General features: G+C 43.7%; 5 protein-coding genes across 6 annotated transcripts in view; 4 read left to right on the top strand and 1 right to left on the bottom strand.

Moving 5' to 3' along the window:
- Positions 1 to 24: 24 nt before the first annotated feature.
- On the bottom strand, positions 25 to 7,913 carry rab3ab (RAB3A, member RAS oncogene family, b). Its single transcript, XM_003974338.3, has 6 exons — positions 7,861 to 7,913; positions 7,667 to 7,766; positions 3,863 to 4,087; positions 1,407 to 1,525; positions 916 to 1,040; positions 25 to 760 (listed from the first exon to the last, which is right to left on the bottom strand). Exons 1-6 carry the CDS (start codon positions 7,896 to 7,898, stop codon positions 570 to 572), a joined length of 798 nt encoding a protein of 265 aa, XP_003974387.2. The 5' UTR covers positions 7,899 to 7,913; the 3' UTR covers positions 25 to 569.
- A 1,695-nt stretch (positions 7,914 to 9,608) lies between these two features.
- On the top strand, positions 9,609 to 13,563 carry LOC101078793 (mpv17-like protein 2). The gene is made up of 6 exons (XM_011615055.2): positions 9,609 to 9,910; positions 10,219 to 10,413; positions 11,575 to 11,736; positions 11,989 to 12,065; positions 12,330 to 12,458; positions 12,598 to 13,563. The coding sequence occupies exons 2-6, from the start codon at positions 10,224 to 10,226 to the stop codon at positions 12,679 to 12,681; spliced, it is 642 nt and encodes a 213-aa protein (XP_011613357.1). The 5' UTR covers positions 9,609 to 9,910; positions 10,219 to 10,223; the 3' UTR covers positions 12,682 to 13,563.
- Positions 13,564 to 14,326: 763 nt separating this feature from the next.
- On the top strand, positions 14,327 to 16,176 carry LOC101079018 (mpv17-like protein 2). The gene is made up of 5 exons (XM_003974354.3): positions 14,327 to 14,580; positions 14,676 to 14,837; positions 14,910 to 14,986; positions 15,178 to 15,306; positions 15,410 to 16,176. Exons 1-5 carry the CDS (start codon positions 14,385 to 14,387, stop codon positions 15,449 to 15,451), a joined length of 606 nt encoding a protein of 201 aa, XP_003974403.1. The 5' UTR covers positions 14,327 to 14,384; the 3' UTR covers positions 15,452 to 16,176.
- A 2,919-nt stretch (positions 16,177 to 19,095) lies between these two features.
- cist1 (colon, intestine and stomach enriched 1) lies at positions 19,096 to 22,805 on the top strand. The gene is made up of 4 exons (XM_011615057.2): positions 19,096 to 19,253; positions 20,821 to 21,213; positions 21,581 to 21,744; positions 22,391 to 22,805. The coding sequence occupies exons 1-4, from the start codon at positions 19,160 to 19,162 to the stop codon at positions 22,433 to 22,435; spliced, it is 696 nt and encodes a 231-aa protein (XP_011613359.2). The 5' UTR covers positions 19,096 to 19,159; the 3' UTR covers positions 22,436 to 22,805.
- An 844-nt stretch (positions 22,806 to 23,649) lies between these two features.
- pde4cb (phosphodiesterase 4C, cAMP-specific b) overlaps positions 23,650 to 27,979 on the top strand; it is a 42,236-nt gene continuing 37,906 nt past the window's right edge. For both annotated transcript variants that reach the window (XM_029828624.1, XM_011615059.2), the window contains exon 1: positions 23,650 to 23,850. The gene's annotated coding sequence lies outside the window, so the exon portion shown is untranslated. The remainder of the gene's footprint in view (positions 23,851 to 27,979) is intronic.

Here is a 27,979-nt window from a genome sequence, read left to right as displayed (position 1 = left end):
TATATATATATATATATATATATAAAAAGAATAAATAGAGATCCAGAATTAGAAACGAAACAAAGATATGAAATGATGGATATCTTGAACTGCACATCTTTATGAGATGTTTGTATCACCTCCACCGCGTTTTCTTTTCGCACGCGACTTACGTGAAGTACTGTAAACACCAGAAGGATTTAACTTGCACCCTGACACGGAGGCGGTCGAATCCCTCACTTAAACCACACAAACATACAGAGAAAACAGAAGGAAGCTCATTGCGAGCGTTAAAGAACCTGGGCTGCAAGAGTGTGGCGCTCTCCAGGTTGCTTGGGTTGCATTGGTTGAATCCAAAACGGGAGCTGAAGAACGATGGTTTAGCTGTTTTCTTTGGATTAAACCAATGAAACCAAACATCCTGTAAGGTGCCAGACACCCTCCGACCTGGTCCTGGTGACCCTCAGTCGTTGATCCTTGCTAGGTTACAGAATGAAGCAGGGAAGTGAGTGAAAATGGTGATGGAGGACTGACGCACAGCTCCGGGTTCCAGCTAGAGGGAAAGGAGGACGAGGAACGGGGAGTCGGCTTTAACATGCACAGTCCTGGTGAGGAGGCGCCGGCTGCTCTGTCAGCTGGGGCCCCTGTTTGGCCCCTGTGACGGTGGGATCTCCGGCGTCCAGGCTCTCTGACATCTTTTCACAGATGATGTCGACCAGACGCTCGAAGGTCTGCTTCACGTTGATGTTGTCTTTGGCGCTGGCCTCGAAGAACTCAAAACCTGCAGGGGTTTGGTACGTTGTGAAAATAAAGGCAAAGCAGTCAGCGGCCAACATGCTAGCACCCAACGCGGACGACCGTAGCAGCTAACATCTACGGTTCCTTCACTGGTGACCCCAAAGGCCCCCCCTCCGACGGCCCAGCGCGTGCACTCACCGAGGTGATCAGCCAGCTGCCGCCCTCTGTCTCCACTCACCACCCGCTCGTCATCCATGTCGCATTTGTTTCCCACCAGCAGCACCTGAGCGTTGTCCCACGAGTACGTCTTAATCTGAGTGGACCTGGAAACGGACGCTGTCGTGAGCCGCGGCGTTTCTTTAACCTGACAATTCTTGTTTTGTGTCACATTCACTTTTAACTGTGCTTTTAAGTGCTGCAAAATGCTTCTTACTTGGTGGACTAAGGTAACAAATACAGCCGTGAGCCCACTTCAATTTCCATGTTTAAAGTTTTTCTTTAAAGTGTTTGTTGGATCATCGCTCATCTTTTAGAGCGACAATGAAGCGTAAATGCCGCCATGTGATGAAATATCTTTTCTTTCTGGACAAGCACTAAATAAAAAAGTGACGCTGATCCAAAGATATCGTCAAACAAGCACATGCAGAACAGAAAGATTTCTGCTGCTGCCTCCCTCCCTCAGCACTCACCAGTCCTGCACGGCGTTGAATGACTCCTCATTGGTGATGTCATACATGAGGATGAAGCCCATGGCTCCTCGGTAGTACGCCGTGGTGATGGTGCGGTAACGCTCCTGACCTGCTGTGTCCTGGAATCAGAGATAACAGCAACATTGTATAGGAAAACACATCAGCTGTAGTTTAGGGAAAGATAATTCAGAGAATTCTCCCTTCCAAGACCATCATCCCGCCCTGACTTTACACCACCTGAGTCATTTGAAATTTGGAGGACCCGCCAATATTAACCAGCCTCATGTCCCCACAGAAATGCAATGTCTGATATGTAGAATGTACAAGAACACACGCACAAGTACACACACATTTTCTCCTTTAAAGATCTGTATCTTGGTTCATTAAATATGTTCATCCAGCTCATTCAGGACGACATCGGCCAGTTCCACAGAGGAGGGAACGGTACCCTGTCAACATTTTTAATATTTTATCATTACGCTACATCATGTTAGGCGCTAGTAATCAATTGAACATAGACGTGAGGATGCACGCGGGGCTGTAGCTCCATATGACATCCTGTAGAGAAAATAGGTACGTATGTAATATTAAGTCCATTTTTACACTACAGTGTCGGCTGAGCGCTGCTGAGATGGGAGATGGGGGATGGTGTGTGTGTGTGTGTGTGTGTGTGCGCGCACGCATGTGTAAGCGTGGGTGTGCTGGGAGGATCCTGTGGCCAAGATGTGTAGTATTGGGGGAAGGGAAATCTGCACGCAGTCAACTGTTTCTCATGTTCTGATTGGTCAGTCGGGTCTTCCTTACCGAAGGCCAGACCTTCCAAAAGCTGACAACAGAGTAATGTGCACGTGCATATGCACACACACGCACACACGCACACACACAGTTCTCTTTGCTGCAGAGCCTGTATTGGTGGAAATAATTCAGGAGTCTGTGATGCTGTAGCAGCTTTTTCACGCCGCTCGCCTCCTCTGCTGTATAAAAGCATCCCATGTTTGTTTCCAACTCCAGTAGCTGTGTTTTGTCACATGTCACCACTTCTTGCATTCTATAGTTATCTAAGGGTCAGCGGGCTGCCGAGAGGAGGGGGAATTTGCATGTTTGCTGTGAACTGAGCTCATGATAAATCAGTGTTTTGCAGAGTGGAACAACTGTTAGGCATGAAATCACATTATGGTGAAGGAAAAGGGACTCGGCCTTTAACATAAAGGTTTTTGTTCGTCTACCCTGTAGTATACTTTGGTTGAGGCAGATTCAGTCCAAATTTGTTTCTACCTGAGAAAGTCTCAGCTGCATCTTCAACTGGGTCATTTCTGAGAAGAAGCTGAAGGAGAGAAGGTGTGAACACGTGGCCAAAAGGTCGTGTAAGTTGTGTGAGAATAACCAGCTGTCACTGATGGCGTAGTTGGGAAAAGTGGACCATGATTGTCCTTTTTCACAGCTGCAGGGCACACGTGGATAGTGATGAGTCGTCAGGATTTAAAATGGAGTAAAATCAAAGTCCGCCCTACATAACACAGCTTTTGAGTTATTCCAAACTAACCTTAGTCTGCCCCCGTAGATTTGATTCTAGTTTTCAATGAAACAAAGATTTTATTTCCCTGATTATACCTATTTCTTTACCTTCCGGTGTGTATCTGTATGTATGTAACATACACATCATGTCGACCTTCTGGGTGTCCAGACCCAGCCGTCGAGGACCGGCGTCCAGCCGGGATTTCTGTCCTACCAGGTGAGACACAGGACATCCAGTGGAATAGAAAACCCGGCTGGATTAGGCTCTGGGGGACTGGGTCTGGACACCTCCGCAACCATTTTATTCATTCATTCCATCCTCCAGGAAATAAAAAAAGCGCCCTGTGTTCAATTTGACTGTTGTGTTGGATTTATGTGGCACTTCTGCAACGATCTCTGTACAAAGCCCGTCGGGGTCACCTGCTGAAGGTCACTCTGGCCTTCACATCACCGGAGCAGCGATTCTACGGCCTGAGCCATCGCCAGCCCCTTTGATAGGAACTCCAGTTAAAGTTCTGTAACTGTTCAGAACCAGCTTTTTAAACTGTTGTACCTTCTGTTGATGAGATCAAGATTAGCAGCTTTTTTTCCAAATAAGTCAAACAAAAGTCACATTTTGGAAGTAAAACCAGAATTTAGCATCGCTGCGCTCCAAAAAAATCAGGTTTTTCTGCTGTGGTCGGTGATGCAGTTCTCCAGGCAGCGGACGCAGTTATGACATAATATGTAACTTCTTCCTCCAGGACCTAGTGGTCATCCTCCCCATTAGGTCACAGGAAGTAGCCTCATTCCCCCCTCATCATTTTACAAAAACTCAATTAAACAACACCCGTTTGTCCGCGTTTTTTTTTTTTTTTGAACACAGCACACTTGATACAGGAGAGACCCTTTGACCTTTCATTTTCTCTCCCCAGGGGAACTCAACACTTCAGATGTCTCACCCAGATCTGTAATTTGATCCTCTTGTCGTTCCTGTAGATGGTCTTCACCTTGAAATCGATGCCCACCGTACTGACAAAGGCTGGTGTGAAGGAGTCGTCGGCGTAGCGGAACAGGAAGGAGGTTTTTCCCACACTGCTGTTGCCAATGATGAGGATCTTGAACATGTAATCGAAGTTTTGGTCCGAAGACTCCTTCTGCCCGTAGGTCGCTGTTGCTGAGGCCATCTGTGGGCAAGAGAAATGAATCAGTCATGCCTTCGTTTGACCAGAAAAGTGATTCAAGCTAAAAAGGCGACAACACATTTGTGGTTATTCACAATATACGTTTCTGACTCCAATTCTGTAGGAAGAACCCTCAACAATCATGAGGAGATCCACTAACATCTGCTGGTAGCGTATATATGTCAAAAGCTAAGTCACCTGACTTGATTCAAAAACTATATTTATGGGTGGGTGTCTGACTAAAGCTGATTAGTGGGCTCGTGGGACAGGTCAATGCCAGGTCGTTTGTTACAGCTGTCAACGTGTGAAGGTGTCCATTTTGTCCTGTAGAAACGATTCCCAACCGTATGCATTACAGTAGAACCCCCTCTGGACATTTAATTAACTATGCAGTCTGCGCCCCTGAATCGGTGACCTGCACTGATGCTCTGGGAGACTCGTGTCTCCGCAGCAAAGCGCCAGTCACACCGCATTTCAACTCCAGTGTCCAGCTTCACTGTCTGCTTTAGGCTCAGCTAAATACTAGTGATCCATTTGAAGGCACATCAGACTTTTTTTACTGCCACGTTTCCATCAGCGTGTTGTTGTTGCTAATGTTAGCATTTTAAAGCTTCTGTTTCACCTGTGCCACCTGTGTTCTACTATATATAGAAGGCATTCTTTCTGGTGTATTGATGATAAATTGGATACTATGTTGTGTTTATCGTGTTGCTTCATGCAGATACGCTTGTCCATCAATGATGCTGCATTTACAGGTTGGGATCGTCGGGCGAGCATCAGCATTAATCCTCAAATTGTGCCTCTGCCTCAGGATTTGAGAAAACGGATTTGAGAAAACGGCGTTGAATTTTGAGAGCACGCTGAGCTGGTCTCTGAGTGCCGCCACCCAGCTCTATATTTAGACTTTTATCTCGAAACGACTGCAGTGCAACACGAGGGGCCTCATACAAGGAACCGGACCAACGGCGGGCTATTGATCACATCAAAGCACACAAAGCTGCAGCCTGAATAATGAAGTGCTGAGTCTGAAGAAAGACGGCTGGACAGAAAGCTACGAAATACGAAAGCTGACGTGCGGCGAATAACAAGGGACGACAGATTATGTCATATCCTCATGTCCGATGTTAGCGCCGCTCTCTTTGATGATTTCTATGAGCCATTTATTACCATAATCACTCGCAGCATTGAGTCAGATTAGGCTTTTCCCATATATATATTCACCGTTAGCATTCATATGCAAAAATATCACCATTTGCGTCCTCCTACATAAACTGCTCACATTCCAGTCAAGTGAGCAGACCAGTGGTGCAAACTTCAATTAGAAGGACTTATTGGTCTTATTGTGGCCCAAAATACACAAAAAAACTTGAATTATGATAAATGCAACAGTGGATCAGGCAGCAACTCGAGACGAGTCCCTGGAGACCTTCAGAGAAGCTGCTGCAGGTGTGACGGGGATGCAAAGATGGTGGCACCTCAGAGTTCCAGTGTGGAGAAGAGTCAGCTCAGCTAAAGCATCAACAAGCTTAATCACAAGATAATAAATGAATATTCACCGTGTAAATGGGTTCCAGCCCAAATGGAGCGAACAAATGTTACCGGTGCACACGTCTCAATTATCAATATCATAGCTTTAGTACATTAACTCAAATGATTTCAGTGGTTGTCTTTATCATCTGGGTTCACTCTCACTGGGATCATTGGTTTTATTACTGTAATTATCACATTTCAAATGTATTTCACAAATGTATAATTGGCGAAGAAAAATTTGGAACCTTAAATAAACACAATGCATTGAAACATTGGTCGTAAAATCCTATTTCAATCACGACCACGGCCTGTTTGTTTCTGTGGCGGATGTGACATCATCAGCGACCCCTCTAAACCCGTCACCTGAGGAAGATTGATGCTCCGGAGAGCCAGATTGATCCGGAGCCGAGTGCTGATGCAGCCAGCGACTCTTTTAATCAGGATGAGGTGTCTTTTTTTCCCTCTGCTGGCTGCATCGCAGATTATCCCAACAGAATACCAAACAGCAAACACAACAAACTTTGCGTTGCGGTGTAAAAAACCCCCCAGATTTATTCAGGTAACAATGAGAAACTGATAAAATGAAAATACATGCAAGTGGGGATAATGAAGACCCCACGATCGCCTCATCCTGCTAACCCACCCGGCGACACTGAGTCCACGGCGCTCGTAAAACTCCCATTAGTTTATTACAGGAGGGTCACTGCTTCTGTTTAAAACTGAACGTCAGCAGCCGTGTGACCTCTGACACCTGGCGCCCGCATCTGTCCTGGCTGTCCATCCGTTTCCCCTCTTCTAAACTAAACAGAGATAAAGTATCTGCAGTGATGGCAGCGGTTTTATGCGGCTGATGTCTTGCTCTCAGGTTGCCTGAGACGACACCCCCACCCCCCCTTTTCATCCTCCAATCATGTGCTTCCTTTTCGAGAAACACGGGGATGCAGATGAGACGAGGAGAAGCTAAAAATAGCGTCTCTTCATTCTTTTTTTCTCTTCCCAGTATGCAGAGGGGGGAGAAAAAGGAGGGTTTTTTCTCTCTGGTGCTGCAGTCTGCAGGTGAATGGAGGATATAACCGAAACGGTCTGTTTCCCATTATAAACCAGGGTTTGCTCACATATGAGGCATTCTCCTGCGTTCTCACACCAAGCAGCCGTGCAACTTTAGTGGCAATTTTCCAGAACTTGCAGACATAAAAGGTGAGCCATTATGAAAGTGTTTCATTTAAACAGATGTTTAAACGGCGACAGAAAGACATCGCCACGTCATAGGACGTGTCATCGAGCCGAGCTGACAGCATCCCCGCTGATGGGAGTTTTCCCAGGCAAACAGATGTTGATCAGACTCCCAACGTGAAACTTTGAAGGTAAAACTGGAACCTGAACAACACTCATCAAGGCTCACAGCCAAACCTCTAAGTAGTCCTGACAATTTCACTCATGTTTTGTCCCATTAGCTTTAAAAAAAAAAGGCTTGGTGGCAGTAGCCCAAATGAAATGCAGCAAATCATTTAATACAAAGAATATTTGTTTCCTATTGCTGAAGAGAGACGTTCAGCTAATCAATGACGTTTGTTACACTGTTTTTATCATTTTTTTAAACAATACTGAGTTTTACTGGTGGTGACCGATTCTTTTGGAATAATGATTATAAGACAAATACAACAGTGATGGAGGAGAAGTGAATGGGTCAAAATGGTGGTTGCTATGGCCATTGTGGATTGATAAAATTGCATTTTCTTGGCTCAAGCACATTCCGTTTTTTTCTGATTGGAAGCACAGAACGGTGCGTGCCGCCTCTTCCCATCGGACAGGCCCCGAATCAACCCAGATCCACTGATCCAGGAACGACACTGACTCCCATTCTGCACATCATAAAGGTGCATTTTGCTGCCATGACCATTTTGTGGTTTCTACGATGAAACAGATGTTCTGACACGGTCATCTTCTCTTCCAATTCTAAAACCTTAATTATAACAAATCAAAATAAGCACCACATCGCGATAAATGTGATCCAAATGTGATCCATGCAAGCGAGTGATAGAGAAATCCCACCTTTATGGTTAATGCTCCGGCAGCTGTCCACCGCGTCCAGAACCCGCAGAAACGCCACTGGCAAGTGAGAGGAATCGCGCAGAGACACGTCCGGCCAAGCCTTCCAAAATAAAAGTAGAAACAAACATTTTGAGCATAATTCATAAAACACTTGATCAAATTGAGACTAAAGTAAGGGGCGTGTGGTAGTTCACCTAATGTAACCCACATTTTGGAATGAAAGGCAGGGCATGAGTTTGTCGCAACAAACTTAATTTTGAAAACCAATACAAGAAAAGCCGTATTGCATTAATATAATCAATTAGTTCTGTTAGTAATTAGCAACAGTGGGCCAACGGCTGCTGACGTGAAAAATGCAAATGAATTTCCTGCGCGATTAAAACTATATTTAAAAAGAAAACAAACATTTCTATCACTCAGGGGTTGACGGTGGACTGCGGGTGGGCGGGGATTCTGATTATTGACAGCCTGACTGACGAATCGGATGCGGTGTTGTAACATCCGCTCTGAAAGACCCGCCTTAAAAACTAAAACCTGACATTTATTATTGATCAGCCGCGCCGGAGAAAGGTGTGAATTATTTATTAGGGGTCAGCATTAACCACTGCTGCAATATCCATCCATTATCAGCACACTCAGTGGTCTTTCGTTCTTTCTTTTGTGTATTTGATTTGATTTTCCATTTAAAAAAAAAATCTTGTCCGAGTTACAATAAATATGCTCAAGGCAAACCTAGAGTTATTTAAAAAGTATACACTATAAAATTTAGATAGGTCAACCATGAAAGAGCAGAAATTTATCATTGAATAACCAACATTACTCAACATTAATGTCTGACAAAACATGAAAAACGACTGTAATTTCCGAATATTACAGAAGCCAAAAAAAAAAAAAATCAGTCCAATAGAATGATGCACATGGGTACATATGTGTGTACATGTCATATGTACGCAATATGACACATCAGTTTTATGTAATTACATTTGTTTTATTTTTTAACTTATGTACAAAAGTGAGCATCGCAGCAGTGCAGATCCAAACCTGTGCAACAAGCTGTGGCATTACTGGTCGGGGGTAATCCTTGGTGGAAGGATTGCTGGTTGAGGCAGAAATGCACTGAGTTTGTACCAGGATTTGTGAGTTTTTCCGATTAGCAGGACAGGTGGCTCAGAAGGGATTAACAAGACAACCCAATGCAGTTTCATTCACAAACTAGGTGTTTGTTAATACCAGGGGCAAAGTCAAAGTTACTCAGAGCCTTTGCTAATGATGTTGCACTTTTATTTTATTCTTTTTCCCTTCAGGCAGCCCAGCTGCAGCTCGACTTGTTAAGTTGGCTTGTTAACTGCTCTCTTCGCACAGTAGGTGGTGCCGTTGGACTTTATCTTGCAGGACTTTCCCACAGTTGCAGCACTTTTATTTCACAGTCTTGACCCCAACATTTCTGTCAAACACCGTTTCCGATTTATTTTTAGTTTTATTTGAATGGAAAATTCACCGGTTCTTTTTTTTTTTTTTAATAAAGCCTTAACCAAAGTAGGAAAATGGTTAGGCACAGACCACCAAGCAAACCACTGTCCCAGGTACTGTGACGTACTAAACTATGGTGTAGTAAAGTATGCAGCATAGCAGGTTGCTTTATGATCAAAGCTCCTTGGTGTCACAAAAATGTAGTCATCTGTTCCTTGGTCCATCATTAACATTTCCTAAAAATGGTGAGAGCTGATATCTCAGACCCCCACCTCTGTTTAATGATGGTCTTTCCAGTTTGACATAGACTGGCTTCTTTCACTCCTCTCCGTGTTTTATTTTTATTATTTTTTGGGTGGTTCTATATTTGTATTCGCTTTCATTGTTTTTCAGGTATATGAGGACGGTTGGACGTTTCTCGCTATACATCCTCCGCTGCAGTAGGGGGCAGTAAGTACAGTGTACACTCTCCCTCAAACAAGAAGAAGAACAAGGGGAAACGTCTGATTAGCCGTTTGACAAGCCAAATCTTTTTTTTCATATATTAGAAAACATAGAGGTCTACCTCGACCATCTCAGTGTTATTACATATTAATTTCCCTAAAAATATAATCATAATTAAATCCGGATGTGAACGTACTGCGCCAGCGGAAGTAAACGCTTGGCTCGCGCTGAATGGAGGGCACCCGCTGTCTGTTCACGTGTGACAGTGGATTTAAAACATTACTGATGCAACATTTAAACAGACAAGAACATCTCTGTTTTGAAGTGCAGGTAAGTTTTCATTTCGGTTAATAGGTTAGGGGAAAAGCTCGATTTACTTTCGCTTTGTATGGAGTGTTTGTGTGCGTGTTGCTTCATTAGAGCTGAAGACTTGGTTTCACCTTTGAGGTGGAGTTTAGGGGTTTGATATCGTTTGTTGGAGGTGTGGTCGCTTGTCTCCAGCTGTCATAAGATAGGTGCGGAAGATCCTCTCTACTGTAGCCGTTAGACCACCTGAAACACTTTAAAAATAAACATTCGCTGTTCTCTGTGTGTCTTTTGTCGTCCAGTATTGTAAAAGTTTACTCTCTGTTGCCCAGATGACATGCTTCCCCAAGCAAGTAAGGTGTTCCTGGCTCGGATGCGGGTCTTCTGGAAGCCGATGTTCCAGGGCCGCTATCTGCTATTAACAAACACGGTGACCTGTGGGGGCATGCTGGGACTGGGAGACTGGCTTCAGCAAAGCTGGGTGATCTACAAGGATCCAAACAAAGTCCGAGACTGGAAGCGGACAGGTGAGAGAGGGAGGGTTTTCTAATTATTGTTACCACCATCCCTGAAAGGTGTGCTCCACCCATGACTGAATAGTTTGGAGCATGGACATGATCCAATCATTGGACTGTGGATTGTGTTACTGTCACTGCCTTAAATATGTTCAAGTTTCTTGTGCAGAGGTGAGCGAAGTCTTTAGTATATCTGGACCATTTACTGTAGCGACCCTACAGGTGGCGCTATTAGATTTTTATATAGGAATTTTTACTCATGACCTCGAGGAGTGGTAATATTTTAATAAATGCAACACAGAGTTCATTCAATGATTGAATCAAATACCTGCCGATGCTTCAGAATGTCAACAAATCTGCTGTATGACTATAGTGCAGAGCTTGAAGTCAAACCTCTTTTTCGTAGTTAGTAGTAGTTGGTTTTCTGCTGTTTTATTAATGGTTGTAATTTAACTTCATAAAGCTTCAGCTTTTGAAGTGTTTTTACCGAGTGTAACTTCTGGGTGTAACCACAAATATTTGTTTTTGTGAGGAAGAATTTAAATACAGAGCCTTACATGACGAAAGTTTCTTGCACCCTTAGAGTGCGTTAATGTCTTTTGCCGTAAATCATCTGTGTAGAAAAGGAAACAGAGTTCATGTTTCGCAATGATTAAACCTAAAGCAAGTGTCAAAAAAAGGGCAAAGGACAAATAAGAGAACTCTGAAGGAGACGGAGTGGTGCTCAGCATTTCCTGGAGCTACCTGACATTTGTCATTTATCAAAAAAAAAAGAAGAGTGTAGCCAGTTTTGACATTATCCTGAAGGGGGAAACGGCGCAGAACATATGAGGTGGAAGAACAGGGTTGGGTTGACTAGGCTAAAGGGAGAGAACGGTTCTTTCCTGTCGGCAGCAGCAGCAAATTTCCCTGTTGGAGATGTGGAGGTGTGACTAATGCTGCTGGGAAACATTAATCACGGGGTAAATAAAATCTTTAACACATCCTCCTAAGGGGGTGTGCGCAGTACACACACACACACACACACACGCACACACTCGACCAGCTCCCTTATGCTACCTAGAGTTGATACCTGTCTCTGAGACGTGCAGCTGTCTTTTCTAATTTCAGATTAACTTTTATGCTCTGTATAAAAGGAATAACATCAATGCTTGGTTCTTTTTATCTCCCAAGGTTGCATGTTTGCAGTGGGTGTTGGACTGGGTCCCTGCATGCATTACTGGTACCAGTGGTTGGACAGACTCTACGCTGGCCGAGCCATGAAAACTGTGGCCAAGAAGGTTCTGATTGACCAGCTGGTCGGCTCCCCGACGATCGGGTTTTTTTTCTTTATGGGTGAGGCTGTTCGGCTTCCCTCCTCTCTCTACACACACACTGTAGGTTAAGGCAGCGTCACAATCACACACACTCACTTTCACACCCATAAAACACACGCAGACAAAGGTCACATTCTAAGAGACACGGGTGAGATGAGACGCAGGAGCGCGTGTGTTTGAAGTTCAGAGGTCATCTGAAGAGTTCACCTGCATCCTTCTTAAGCTTTTTAACTCCCTTTCTCCCCCTCCAACATCTGTTTGTTTGTTGCAGGCATGTCTATCACAGAGGGCAACACTGCAGCTGAAGGACTGGAGGAATTTAAAGAAAAGTTCTGGGAGTTTTATAAGGCAGGTCGCCAGTAATTCCACATTTCACTGGCTGGTTCTGGTTTAAGTGTAACCGTCGGTTATAAAGCTGATAAGAGAAGCATCAAGCTTTCCTCACACATTCCCTTTGATGTAGATTGTGATATTGTTATATAACACAGAGATTAGTGGGAAACCTCCAGTGCCGTCTTTATAAGTTAATGTTCAGTCTCATTTCTTACGTGAACTCACTTTTCCCATCAACACATCTGTGTTTTTCAGCTTTGTAATTGTTCTTTTCTCTAGGCTGACTGGTGTGTTTGGCCTCCAGCTCAGATGATCAACTTCTACTTCCTCCCTCCCAAATTCCGTATAGTGTACATGAACTTTATCACATTGGGCTGGGATGTCTACATCTCCTACCTCAAACACAGGGTGAGTTTGCAGGTTAACCGATACAGCTCAGATCCACACCAGAATTCCCCAGTCTGTTCTCAGCCACTCACATTTGTTGAGTTTTTGTCACCCTCAGATGTTGAAAACAGTAAAATGATTGAAGGTGGTGTGTTTTTAGGGTCAGGACAAAGGTCAGAGCAGCCCGGTGGTCCTGGAGAGCAGCTCTGTGGAGGTCCTGCAGAAAGCTCTCCCACCACCCTAAACTCCTGAAGAGAAGCCTCACGGATGCTGTTTAGAAGCAAAGGACATTTTTTTTGTTCTTTCATCTATAGACTGTATGTTCAAACTACCACCAGCGCTGCAAACTGTTGAGAGGCCTATTTTAATTTATTCCAAACTGCCTTATATTTGTGAACCTTTGTACCACCGGGACCATTTTGCACTTCAGGGTTAATATTTAATCTAATATTTTTACGTGGAATTTCATAATGGGCCCTCTGCATCGCAGAAGTTACTGCTCAGGTGCTGATCAGGATGCTGTTTTGTCCCATCAGAACTTTTCAACACAACTCCATTGACGTCTAAACGTCTGGTTTTTGAAAGGTGAAGCTGCACATCTGCAGCAGCTGCAGGTGGGAAATGTTTCTCAGTCTTTGGTGTTTTATCATTTCTGTCCGAGATTTTATTTCTACTTTCTCAACAAGTTTGTGCAACTTAAATGTGCAGAATTCTCAAGTGGTCCCTTTGTAAAGGGGGAAATGCCTTAACTCTGGCCTGCGATACACCCCAAATCATGGTGTTTGAAGAAAAAAGCCTGATTGGAGTTATTTAATAAACTATATTTAATGTAGTTTTACTGTATCTGGGCAATTCCTTTACTTCAGTGTTTTCCGATTTGGAGCTAATTATTTATTTTCAAACATATTTGACAGTTTTACAGTTGTGGATATTAATGTGATCTGATGATTTACAGCTGCTGATTCATAAGTGTATATTTTTTACTATATATGTGTATAAATGTTAAGAGTCAAAATCTGAGAGCAGCATATAAATGTAACCTAGAAGAGTTTCATAGTTTTGTTGTTAAATTTAAACGGGGGGGGGGAGTAAAATGCCAAATTCTAATAAAATTTTAAGAAATCCATTGTTCTCTTGTGTTTGATATCATCTATAAAGGCAAAAATAAAAACCTTTTGCTCAGAAGCCGATAATTAAGCAGCTGCATAAAGACGTGCTTCATGTGTTGGGAGATGGTGGGCTGGACACTGAGGCTGGGGGGCCTTCAGGTGCAGCTAAAGTGTGGTGGTGGGCTACAAGAATAGGCCCCTCCTTCCTTAGTTTCTACAACACCGCGGCGTCAATGTAAATTCCCTAAATGAGAAGTTGCTTGTATTAAATCTAAAACTCAATGACGACATGCAAATCATTAAGATGAACAGTCAGGAAGTAAGTGACAGCAGATGAAAACTCAAAATGAGGATAAACACCTAATATAACCAGTGAACGACCACTAGGCATCATTTTAGATTGATAACACTCAGGGAGCCTGTGTAGATTCTCAATCATCAGGTCATAGTTACTGGATAACTATGTGTCCAAGGTGGACTGTTAGCATGCTAATGGTCCACAAGGGCTATTTTTTTCAAGCTCTGTCCCCAGCGAGTTCAGAACTGAAGAAGCCTTCTGGATAGAAGAGAAGATAAATGAAGATAAATATAAATGTGGACGACTGAGCATTTTCCACTCTTAATGTTTGTTTGTTTGTGACTGCAGGCAATGTTTTCTTATTTGCCTGCTTGTGTTTGAGGTACAGCTGTGGACGACTGACGAGGCATCAGTCTCCATGTGAACCATACGAAGGCTGTGTCTGGCAGATCTTGCCAGAGGCCATGTGACGGAGGAACGCAGCAGGTTTTTAAAGAACACCCACTCCAGCTGAGAGGGGTAGCAGCTCTTCCTCCACCGATGACAGCTCGGGCGCTGCAGGCCAGCAAAGAGCTTCTGGCCCGGCTGCCCTCATGGCGCCTGCTGTTCCAGGGCAGGTGCCTGGTGGTCACCAACACGTTGGGCGGAGGGGTTCTGATGGCGGTGGGGGACACTGTGCAGCAGACCCGGGAGATGCACATGGAGGTGGGGCGGGTCCGAGACTGGAAGAGGACAGGTGAGAGAGGACACTGTACTTTGGAAAGTTCATATTTTCCTGCCCAAACTGTGATGTAGTTCGTGATTTCAGACACGTTTCATGTCTGATTAAAGGTTCCATGTTCATGGTGGGCTGCTCCATGGGTCTAATTGAGCACTACTGGTACTGCTGGCTGGACAGACTGTGTATCGGGAGGACCATGACTACAGTCCTAAAGAAGGTGGTGATAGATCAACTGATTTGTGCGCCGGGTATCGGGCTGTGGTACTTTATAGGTGAGGAGTCTGGATACGGCCCACAGGAGACCTTGTCCGAGACTCACTGACGCACATCTGTATTGGCTGCAGGCATGGCTCTCACGGAAGGACGCAGTGTAAAGGACGGGTGTGTGGAGTTTAAAGAGAAATTTGTGGAGTACACCACGGCAAGTACCCCCCGCCTGAGCGGAGCAGAGGCCGATCTGGGCCTGCTACCGTACTACCGAGTCCCTCTGAGATCTTGGCTGTTTGCCCGCTGTGTGTTTGTCTGCTGCACAGTCGACACCGTCCTCTGCAAACAGCCTGTTTGATGACTCTGTAAGCTGAGCTGCTGTTCAAACTCTGTCTTCATCCACAGGTGAACTTGTGTGTGTGGCCTCTGGCGCAGACAATCAACTTCTACTACCTCTCCCCCAAATTCTGCGTCATGTACATCAACGTGGTCAGCCTGGGGTGGAACACCTACCTGTCCTACCTCAAACACAGAGTAAGAGCTTCATGACAAGCTCTGAATTCTGGGATTTTCTCTTTTTGTTGATGCTTTTGATTATATTGTATATGTATTTTGAACGTAATGGTTTTGTTGCCAGGGTAACAGTCCCCCCCACCACCTTGCCGGACAGCAGTCCTAAGGAAGTACAGCATGACGCATCGCCTTTCAAACCTCTGATGGAGAGAGCTTAGAGAGCGTTCCCGCTGGCGCCACGTTGGAACGCCGTGTCTCTGCAGTAGCACGAACAAACAAGCTGAACGCGCAGAGCACTCAAGCGTTCCTACTGCATGTGAAGTTCCAGTCCATGAAAATGAGATGCAGGTGATGAAAGTATGTGAGGGATTAAGTCATTTGTGCAGCTCATAAAAAAAATTACAAAAAAAAAAAAAACGCTTCAAAGGCCTGATGGTGTTATGAGAAATAGAAGATTAGCTGGGTCCACACTTCTGCCTCAGCTATGACAGATTTAATGATCACCACAGAAAAAAAAGCACAAATCAGTGCAGAAAATGAACAACAAACAAACCTGCAAGTGCACAAGGGACCGAGAGAAGTAAGACCCAGAATCCAAGAACATACAGAGACTGCAAGGGGGGGGGGCAAAGAGGAAAGAGCGCTTTTCATCTTAATGTCATGTTTTTCATAACTTAGAAACAGCAGCTTTTGGCACTAGTACAGTTTTCTGAGACAAACAGAAAGGTTAAAGGGGGGGGGGGGGGGTATGTTCCAGGACTCACATCAGTGTCAAAAAATCTCTCACCTCCCCCGCTGAAGTGCTTCAGTAGCAGTCATCAGTGGCTGCTGATCATTTATTTAGTAATCGTTTACTCTACCTGAGGTAATAAAGTCAATGATTGATCATCCAGACTGAGTGATTTATTTTAATGAGGCCTCAAATTAAATAAAACAATCAAATAGATTCATCTAGATTCATCAATAAATACTTGTTAAGACTTAAAGAAGTGGGCCAGGAATGGACCCCTGTGGTTCACCGTTTGCTGTTATTAAAGTGTGTTTTAAAGTTGCTTCTATTGTTCTATCCAGAGATCAACTCGTGAATAAAATCATAAGGTAACTTATTAAAGGGGGATTCTAAAGCTCAACTTCCTCCTGCTTGAACTGGTTATTTATTTAGAGATGTGACAAATAAAAAGCCCAAACAGGATCTGGTCAAGTGACCATCTCGATCAGTGTAATGATGTCTTAAATAAAAAACCATCACTGGATCCTGATGTCTTGGCAAATTATAGACCAATATCCAACCTTCCTTTTATCTCTAAAGTTCTAGAGAAGGTGGTGGTGACTCAGTTACTGGAGCACCTGCAGAGGAACAGCCTGTTTGAGATGTTTCAGTCAGGCTTTAGAGCTCACCACAGCACAGAAACAGCACTTCTTAAAGTCACTAATGATCTTCTCATAGCTTCCGATCATGGACTCGTCTCTATGCTGGTTCTGCTGGACCTCAGTGCTGCTTTTGATACAGTTGATCACAGCATCCTGTTACAGAGACTGGAACATGTGATTGGGATTAAAGGGACAGCACTAGACTGGTTTAGATCATATTTATCTGATAGATACCAGTTTGCCCATGTCCACGGCGTTCCCTCCTCATACAGTAGGGTTAGCCATGGAGTTCCTCAAGGTTCCGTACTCGGACCAATCCTCTTCACCTTGTACATGCTTCCCTTAGGGAACATTATTCGGCAGCATGGGATAAATTTTCATTGTTATGCTGATGACACTCAGCTCTATTTATCCATGAAACCCGAGGAGACAGAGAAGTTAGTGAAGCTCCAGACCTGTCTTAAAGACATAAAGTCCTGGATGTCTTCAAATTTCCTCCTCCTTAACCCAGGAAAAACTGAGGTCATGGTGTTTGGTCCTGAACCTCTCAGGGATAGATTAGATCACATGATCACTCTAGATGGTATCTCATTAACATCTAGTCTCTCTGTGAGGAATCTAGGAGTAACTTTTGATCAGAATCTCTCCTTCAACTCACACATTAAATTAGTCTCTAGAAGTGCCTTTTTTCACTTGAGGAACATCTCAAAGATCAGGAAGCTACTGATGCAGCCTGATGCTGAAAAGTTAGTCCATGCATTTGTTACTTCCAGGCTGGACTACTGTAACTCCTTATTATCAGGGTGTCCAAACAACTCTTTAAGAAGCCTCCAGTTGATCCAAAATGCTGCAGCCAGAGTTCTGACAGGTATTGACAAAAGAGATCACATAAGTCCTGTAATGGCGTCGCTTCATTGGCTGCCCGTTAAATTTAGAATAACTTTTAAAACCCTTCTTCTGACCTACAAGGTCCTCAGAGGCCTAGCTCCATCCTACCTGGAGGAGCTAGTGATACCCTATCAGCCCAATAGACCGCTCCGCTCTCAGAATGCTGGTCTACTTGTGGTTCCCAGAGTTTCTAGGAGTAGAATGGGGGGCCGAGCATTTAGCTACCAGGCCCCCCTGCTTTGGAACCAGCTCCCTGTCCAGGTACGGGAGGCTGACTCCATCGCTACTTTTAAGATCAGACTCAAAACCTACCTCTTTGAAAAAGCTTACTGTTACTAATTCAGTAGTTCCAGTTACTATCATAGACAGACAAATTATCATACTTAGGGGGTCGTCTAATCATTAGGTCACATTCTAGCTATGCTGTTATAGGCCAAGGCTGCCGGGGTCCGGAAACATGATCACCTGACAGGCCTCTGTCACTCCACTGGGTCATGGTTTCCTCTCCTTTCCTCTCCTTTCCTCTCCTCATCAAGCAGACTAGTTATGCTGATTCTTGTGTAGTTTTTCTGCTTCTCCCCACCCCCCCCCCCCTATCTATTTGCAGGTATCACTGCCATCGGAGCTGCATAATGACCGCCGGCCCCGTTGAAGTGATTGTGCATATTTTTTGTGTGTGTTTCTGTGCTCTGTGCCTCTCCTCTCCTCTCCTCTCCTCTCCTCTCCTCTCCTCTCCTCTCCTCTCCTCTCCTCTCCTTCTCCTTTTCCTCTCCCTCTCCTCTTCTTTCCTCTCCTCTTTCTCCTCCTCCTCCTTCTCCTCTCCTCTACCTCCCCTTCACTCTACCTCTCCTCTCCTCTACCCCTCTCCTCTCCTACCTATCCTATCCTCTACCTGTCCTCCCTCCTCTCCTCTCTCTTTACCCAGCCGGCCATCAGCAGGAGGGTCCCCCTACATGAGCCTGGTCCTGCTCAAGGTTTCTTCCTGTTAAAGGGGAGTTTTTCCTTGCCACTGTTGCTTGTCTGGGGTCAGGCCCTGGGATTCTGGAAAGCGCCTTGAAACAATTTTGATTGTATAAGACGCTATATAAATAAAGATTGATTTGATTTGATTTGATTTGATTTGATTTGATTTGATTTGATTTGATTTGATTTGATTTGATTTGAAATAACACAAACTCTCATAAAATAAGCTGAACTTTCTCCAGTAGCTGCTCACATCCATGACAGTCAGCAGGTTTGTGACGGCACAGTGGCAGGTACCTGGTGCAGGTTTATTTTATATATATATTCTCATCACCTTTCCAGGCTCACGTTTAACGCTCTACCAGAACCATCTCAATGGACCAGTTTCAGAATGTGTTACACTCAAAGGTGTTGTTTATGGCATAGTTGAACTGCTCACTTGCATTAGCAGGAGTTGAACTCAAATCTGAAAACATCTAAACTTTAGAGGAAATGTTGATGCCACACAAGCAAAAATAGCTAAATGTGAGTCTTGGGTCAACAGTGCGCCAGCTCTGAAGGGTTTATGTGCCCCAGCCCTTCCCTTGGAGCACTCCTCTTCGAGCGTCCCGTACATCCTGCTGATAAGGATGTCGTCCGTGCGCCTGTTTGAATGTCATTTTGCGTTCCTCCCGCTTGCCTCTCTCTCAACATGCCTGCAGCAGCGATGCAGCTCACGGTGGTGTTTGCAGTGGCACTTTGCACAGGTCAGTCAACATTTTAGTCACATTTTAGTGAAACGAGCACTTAAGTTGCTGCCAAACCTGCCTGAAGATTTACTTTAATGTAAATGCAAATATGTGCAGCTATTTAACCTGCTGCAGGGCTTTTATTTATTTATTCGTCTGTTTTTAGTTTCCAGGCAATAATGGGACAATATGATGACGAACATTGCTAAAGAATTATACAGTAGGCTCATGTCTTTGCGGAGGTTTCGTTTTCAATGTATTTGCAAACAGAATGATTTAAAAAAAACTTGATGCAATATGCTATTACACCTAACTCTTTATAACACTTTATACAGTAGGAACACTTATGACTAATGATGTATTATAATGAAATCGTACCAGAATAACGGTCATTGATAATATCTATATGTACCACTTCCTAAATTTATGGAGAGTGACAAACAATCTTTAACATTTTATTTTCTTAATAGTCATAATAAGCTGTCAACTGCATATTTGCAGCTCTCTAATGTACAAGAAGTGTAATAAACATAACCATAAATGCAGTGATATAGTTTGTTGGAGTTTATAATAATAATCCTGGCTGTCTTTAATATGCTAGTGTTATTTATAAGGGAGTAATAACACATTGTAACTCTTTGTTAAGGCTTAAATATATTATTAGTAGGGTTAGGGTTAATTTTAATACAGTTAATTTGAAGCTTTATGGGAGAATCTGGAGTTTCTTGGAAGCGTGACTGATGTTGAATACAAATCCATGATTGTGTTGTTTCTATTTTCCACATATGCATGAATGGTTACTCGGGACTTAAAGGAAGCTAATAAAAAAAGCAGAGTCACGTCAGGATCTAAACTGGAGCAAATATTTAATGAGTGGAAGAGCGTCAGTATAGCTATACAGCTCAGGTGTGCACCATCTGCAAACACGTCTGTGCACACAGACGTGCACACTGCCAACTGTCTGTGTCCAAACACTCGTGATAATTAATGCTTCTCGTCCTTACTATTTAATAGACTTTAAGTAATAGATGTACAGACGGAGAGGAGCACTTCTCATTATTCCAGAAGATCATGTAAATCTGTTAAATGAAACACAGCGTGACACAGGACCATGGAGGAGCCTTCTCCAGCCTACACTGCTCAGTCTGCCCTGTCACTTATTACAAAAACTGAAGGCCTTCTCTCTGGTTTTCCCCTCATGGCTGGAGTTTAAGAACTTTAGTGACATCAGCTTCTGGGTGCAGGCTATTTAACTTGGTGTGGCTGCAGGTGCCTCAGGCTTCTAAAGAACACTGTTTAGTTTAAAGCACTAAGCTTTAACTCCAACTACAGCAATAAGAGAGGTAACAGTTGTTCCAAAATGTTTTACAAGAGAACACATATTTAAAAATCCCCCCAGATATGTTTAATATGTGTTATAACCCTTTAACAAACTTGAGTCCTTCCTTTGGTGATTTAAATTTGACTGTTTGGGCTAGAAATATCCCCAGCGCCACGACTGACGTGATAGGGCTGTAATTCTCACAACAACGATATCTTACTCTGATGTGTTTGCTGTCATGCTCTTCATACTTTTCTTTCTCAGTCTCTTTCTCTGAAACTCAAGACACAAGCACTGTACAGTCAACCAGTGCGCCTGTGACCAGCATGAATCATGCCAGTCCACCCACGTCTGTCACCCCTTCGTCGACAACGACGCACCAGAATACTTCTGCCACCACCACTGCTAACGTCTCATCCACCTCCCAAACGCCGCTAACGCCTTCCACTCCAACACAACCACCCAACCAGACAGAGGAGACGTCCACCAGCCCGCCAGCTCAGACCACAACAACCAACCAGACAGAGGAGACGTCCCCCAGCCCGCCAGCTCAGACCACAACAACCAACCAGACAGGTTCATCAAGACCTTCGGTCCAGGTGACATCAGGGTCTGCAAGTACCTCTGGAGATACCACCACAAATCCAACCAGTACAGGTCAGACTCCCACAGTCACATGATTATGTACAAAAGTGTATGCTTCACAGACATTCTGAGGGATTTCCACCTCACTAAAGTGCTACTTGCTCCTTCGTTCAGTCGTGAAATTGCAGAATACTAAATTAGTTTGAGGGTAAAGTGCTACTGTTTGGCCGCTAGGCGGCAGTGTTGTCTTCAAACAAGGCACCAACACCGGAAGTAGGTTCGGAAAATAATATGCTCTGTCCTCATTCTTTCTGGTATGTATGTATGTATGTATGTATGTATGTATGTATGTATGTATGTATGTATGTATGTATGTATGTATGTATGTATGTATTCATTCATTCATTCATTCGTTCGTTTGTTTGTTTGTTGCTTGCAGGTCTTTCAGACGAGTCAGGAAAATCTAACCTGGAAGCAAACCCAGGCCTTGTGGCAGTCATTTGTATCTTCTGTATCATCTTCGCCCTGGTGCTGGTGGTTGCTCTCATCAAGTGCACCAAATCACCAAGATCCAACTTTGAGAGGCTTGAAGATGTGCCCATGGTAAGTCAGAAGACAAAGTCCTGATAGGAGAACATCTCTCATTTTGCTGCTGTTGATAGATCCTAAACTATCTTAGCAACCATTGGTTGAGTTGTTATGAAGTTGCAGAAATTTGATAAGAGATTATTTGTTTATTCCTAAACACTTGTGCCAGTGCCAAGATGTGCAGTATTACTATAAAAGTACATCTGGAGCAACAGTATTACCATCATAAATGTAATCGATCAAATGACGGTAATGTCTCGTCCAAATACAGTATTACCAGTAATTATCTGCCTTTATTCCACACAATGATTAATCAAAGAGAATCCAAATCAGTGCAGGGTTCTCGGGGAAAATAACAGATTGTTTGCACCAGTTATTGATGCAGCTTTGGTTGCTGAAGGTAGTCAGAGAGCAGAGGAAGCCACTAAATACAAACAAAGCTCAGCAGCAACAACAACACTGGTTTAGAGGTTTGTCTCAGCAGAAAAATGCAATGCTAAGCAAGATGACAGATAAATAGGTGCAGGCTCCTAGATAATGGTCTAAGGTTCCCAGTACCAGAAAAAACAGCATGTGAAAAATCATTTTGAAAACATTGTTGTGTTGTAGGGAAATAAAGACGAATAAAGAATAACTTTTGCTGTTTTGTTCGTCCCTGCAGGGGAATGTGAGTGAGGACTCTCCATTCGCCCAATACTCAAAATGAGCCAGAGGATGGAACCCTGCAGATGGCTCCAGTTTTATGTCCCTATCCAACAATTGCTCTTATTTCTTTTGGATTTCTATTGTGGACCTGTTGTGCTTTGATCAGACTCTGAAGCTAAATCAACTATAATGCAAAAGGTTAAAAAATAAGGTGTACTATTTCTCGAACGAATGACGTATATACCCAAATAAGCACTTATTTGCCTTATTTGCTTATAGCTGCATTCTTCCATTGAAAACTGACATATTTTATGTTTCCACGGTAATTGTATTCTCAATATTGCACAAAAATATGGACGTTATCTGTATCTGTACAGATGCCTGCTGGCTTGTGTAAATTGTTATATATTATAAAGTTATTTATAGTCAAAGATTGTTTGATGTTATGTGTCATTTGATGAAATGGTTGTACAAGTTCTCTGAATGGAAGAAAATTTTAATTTTTCTTTAGCTTTGCTTTTTCTTTGAGGGACATGTGCAACACAGATAGATGTTTAAACTAGGTGTCCTTTCTATATTGCACACAGCTGGACACATGTAAAGTACAAAACAGGGCGCGGGGTTTTAAAAAGTTAATAGAAGTGCTGCTGCTGCTTCAGAGTGCAGTAAAATGTGCCTGTCTTCCATGCACAGACAGAGAGAACCATGGAAGTACAGAATTTCTAGTTCGGGCATTTTAGAGTCTCTTCCATAGTTGCTCTAAACATAATGGTTTATTTTGGATGCATGTGCTGTACTTCAGCTATATTTATTCAATCACTTCAGTTGTAGTTTTGCAGATTGCTCGCTGACACATGTTAATGGATCCTTGTTTCAGGAAACGTTGAATAATGAATCCTGCAGTGGTATTTATGGTTGTGTGGCCACCCTGACCAGTCAGACTGCTTTAAACTGGAGGGCTGTGTTCGGACTCTCAGTATCATCAACAAAACAGAAAAATGAAAATGCAACATTCATGTTCATACAGATGTTGCGGGGAACTGGCTGAGCTTAAAGCTTTCAGTCCGTCCAGTGAAAAGCTGTGAAACATAATGCGAATTTAATTTATTTTACGTCACGATTTTAACCACAATAAATGAGTCGATCCGTCTCTCATCATTGTTCAATCCGAGTCGTAGTTTTTAAAGTCCTGTCAGACACGTGACGACAACAGGCTCCATGGTTACCGCAGCGTAGTAAAACTGTTTACGTCCCAGAGTTGCACTTCCTGTCACGTGGGCCGCGGTGACGGGGCCAGCAGCGCCGCCGCGTGCGCCAGAGTTTGAAGTCTAACTCGGCAACAAACCCGCGGCAATAAACATGCACGACAATGATGACTGCGGCAGGTTTTCCTGACGGAGCCCTTCAGCAGGTTTTACCGCTCCTCACGGCGGGGGGAAGAAGAACCCGAGGCCGGAAGAAGGTCCGAGCGCGGCGGTGAGTGAAAACTTCGAGACAACTCTCAGAAAGTTCATGACAGAGAATAGGTGATGTCTTCAGAATGGGCAGGAGCAAATCAAAGGCTAATAATCACGATCCAATCAATGTATTTGACTGTCTAATATTCGTGTTTGCCTCGATGCATTACTCTTATTATTGCTGCTGTGTACTTGATTTTTCCCCAAAAGAAATATTTCCCAGGTTATCCTGCCATTCACAGATGACGACCACCCAGATTAAAGGCTTTCTGCTTAATTTTCCTCTGTAATATCCTGTTTATTTCAAGTTCTGACGTCAGGAAATATCTTTTTGCTGTAGGTAACAGTCACATCTGTGTTGTTTTTGCAGAAGCAATGATGGCACAAGTCAGCTCAATTGCTGATGTGTTTCCCCTGAATATTTGTGTGGCTTATTTGTCTCCTTCCTTCCTTCCTCCACATCTGCTTCCTTCATTGTGATACTAGAACCCCGCAGTGCCCAAACACTCACGCACTCACAGTTTCCTTTCTCTATTGTTTGTAAAACAAAAAAAATCAGAAGCCAGTTTTCATCATACTTGTTTTTTTAAGTCAGCTGTGGATAATTAATTGTCATTGTCGAAGCTGTGGATAATTAATTGTCATTGTCGAACATGTCCCCACTTTTTTATTTTAAATATTATAAAATCATAGTGACGCAAATGATGACTGAGTTGTTTGACTATAGTTGCAGCCATCCAAGTTTCCATTAAGAACGTTTCGTTGTTTTGCAGTCTGAATATAATAGTGAATCCAAGGTAAATCTCGCCTCTCTGCTTTACTTCTCCGCGGTACACTTTACTTCTCCTGGACCTTACAGTCTCTCTCTCAGAGACGTGGGAACCTTCTCCGAGTTCTCCGAGGACTCCGCTGCTGTCCCACCGCTGACCGTTAGGGGGCGCGCGACCGCAGGGCTGAGCCGCCTCCTCCAGGCTGCTCTTATCATCTGTCAGCATCTGAAGCTGTTTGTTCTGCAAACATTTGCAGTGGTTAAATCTGCTTTTGTCTTTCCTGCATGAGTCACTGTCATCTTTTCTTTTCCTGCGAAGTGTTTGTCTGCACTTTGGCATAAAGGCCTGGCGAGAAGGTGCAGCTGTCAAAAGAAGTACAAAAAACATTCTGATGGACATATTTGTTACATTTCCTCTGTAGGTTCACAACCAAAAGCTTGTTCTCGGGGAAATACGTTTAATCTGATTCAAACGTTTATTTTCTGCTCCTGATTCAGCTGTAAAAAAATTAAGTGGTGGATATTTAAACGCCGTTGACTGACACTTTTCTTTAGTAGAAAGTAAGTAAATGTTAAAATGACTTTACGCTTTTGTTTTGTTTGACACACAAGTTATTGTGAGAATTCGTCAAACCTTTCGGAGGTCGACCTTCGGCAATACAGCGTGTTTTAAGCTTCTCCTAAGAGGGTTTTTGCAGATCTAATCAGTGCTGTGACACTCAAGGACAATCCTTCCTTTGTGAGGTGATGTGTTAGAATGTGGCATGAAATGTGGCATGAAAACTATGCATTGAGATGTGCTAATTGGGAGGAATCCTCTTCAAATGTTTCGCGTCCTCTGCGATAGACGTCGTTGTGGTGGCTGAGTCACATTTTTGTTTCGCGATGACGCTGTGAAACGTGGTGAGGTCAACTTATCAGTTTAAATTTTAACAAGCGCGTCTGTGTCGTGCGTCATTGGCATGACAAGGATCACAAGACACCTCAGGAGTTCTCATTAATATGGTTAATTATTATAAACACTGCCGTGCCTCTCACCCCTCCACGCTCTCCCTCAGTGAACAGAAACGGGTTGGGCAACCGTACGTTAAAGCTACGAGAATGTTAGAAGTTAAAGAATTCCAGCACTTGAACTGATGTGAATGCAGTCTCACATCCCAGCTGTCGTTCATCTCCACGTCTTACAGCATCATCAAGAGCTTGACCTTCTTAATACCCCTGTAATGAAGCAGTGAGGAGGGAGTCATTAGCACTCCAGAGCCATACAGTTCAAATGGACCATTAACAGAGCCTTGCTGTTCCAGAATAACCATTTGTCACTGTGGTTCCGAGGTGGATCAAAAACCTCTCCAGCTCAGCGTGCATACGCGCGGCGAAAGAAAGAACTCCTTTCAAACCATCAGAACGAGATCTCAGTCGAGCAGAATTTAGCTGCTGGGAAAAGGCAACTCGGTCCTGGGAAGTGTCGCAATCAAGTGTGGAGTGTTTTCAGGCTCAGCTTAAAAACCTGGAAGCTGATTTATTACAGGCAGAAATAAGGAAATAATTGAATATAATTTCAATCCAGCAAGTTGTCTTGGGTATGATTCATGCGCCGCGGTTATAAATAGAGGCGCCATTTGTCTCTCAAGGCTGCTTATGCCTTAAAAACTAAGGGTTTTTTCCCCCCTTAGCAGCCTTGTGAGGCTCAGCTTGTTTGATTTTTTTTATTTTTTTAAATACATTTGGAGGGTTTCTGCATCCGAGGAAACCGATCTCGTCATCTTCACGTGTAAGATTAATGGAAATGGAAGCTCAACTTAAACTTGTAACCTTGTGCTTTTATTTTGCTCTCCCTTTAAACTTTGTGCTGAAGACGTGACCTGTGCTGCAGAATCTGGCAAAGTAACCGGCCACGCTCCCACCTGCCCAGTCGTGAGCCGTACTCAGCTGTCATTGCTTTCCCCACTGCCAGTCGGGAAATATATCACCTCAAGGCGTGATTTATTTAGAGAGCAATGGCTGATCAGCTTACGTGCTCTAATTAACATAAAAGTCAATAAAATCCTGTGAACAACAGGGAGAAATTCAGCTTCTGTGCTGCTTCGTACAGTCAGTGCTGATTTGACTTTCTTCCATTGAAATGAACCTAGTGTTACCAACAGGCATATTGTGGGAGCTTCCTGTTAAGAGTTGCTTTTAATAGCCCCTCGATTCTAAGACGCGCATCGCATCCCTGATATGTGGAGTGAGAGTGCAGAAGGTGTCTGCCTCCAGCCTGAACAGCAGGGCCTGTTTACTGTTGGCCGCATTATCAGCGCTGTTGGCCGCATTATTCATACATGATTGGAAGCAGCAGGAAGAGACTGAGCAGCAGCGAGAAATAAACGCTGTAATCCTGTCAGAGTGCGTCACGATGTTTGTTCCAAAATCTGGTTTTTAAAAACTGTAATCTGCTTTGACTGACAGTTGCACCAGTGTTAACAATGCGGAGATGGTAAGGTAAATATTGTGTGGGGGGAATCACTAGGGTGCAGTACCAGGAGTGACCAGCAGGCGGAACCTGACAAGACAGGTTATAGCTACGAACACGAAGGACACTTTAGTGCCGCAAAGGTCACGCTCATTTTGTACTGTGATGCGTAGTGTTCTGAGTCTGAAGAGCCCTGATCAGACCGATGGACGCAGGTTGGGTCACTAAGCAAAAGCACAACGGCTAAAGATGGCAGCGCGGTATGAATAACATATATGGAGTTAGCTGCATCAGGGAGTAGAGCTCCAGTAATGGAAGTATGTGACAACAGTAATTGGTTCCAATTCAAAAACCAGTAATCATATTTCTGAGCGAGCACATGTGAGTCTGCGCTGTTGCTAAAATGAATCAACAAAATATGTTCTTATATGCAGCAAGTTAAAATTTGCTTTGTTTGCTTTATTATTTGGGTTAATAAACAAAACAATATTATGATTGACAAAATTTAAAGCAGCCCAGAAGATTTTAAACGTAAAATAAACCTTCAACCCTGCGATAGCTTGAGATGCTAACAGTTTGTGACGCTCAGCCGGAAGCACACATTTGTTCAGATTTTATATTTTGCCTTTTGTTGAGGAGAAACAAAAACAAGACAGTCGTGTCGAATGATCGCCCTGTTTCCCCCTGACTGAAAGCACGAATCAGACATTCCACACGGTCGTGCCGCGTCCCCTCGGCCCACCCTCGACAGCAACCAAGACAAATCTGGGGGACAGCGGTGTAATAGCGCTAGCTGTGACACTGCACAAATCCAATGTGTTGTTTGTATTTCAGATGTGACTGGTGTAAAAAACAGCTCACTCCTGACTTTCCCTTGTCGCCTCTTTGAAACATGGACGTCTCGGCGGTTATCCATTATGTTGCGCA

This window comes from Takifugu rubripes, chromosome 20, assembly GCF_901000725.2.
Source record: "Takifugu rubripes chromosome 20, fTakRub1.2, whole genome shotgun sequence".
Lineage (NCBI taxonomy): Eukaryota > Metazoa > Chordata > Actinopteri > Tetraodontiformes > Tetraodontidae > Takifugu > Takifugu rubripes.
Note: the sequence above shows the minus strand (reverse complement) of the source record. Positions and strands in the feature narration are given on the sequence as shown.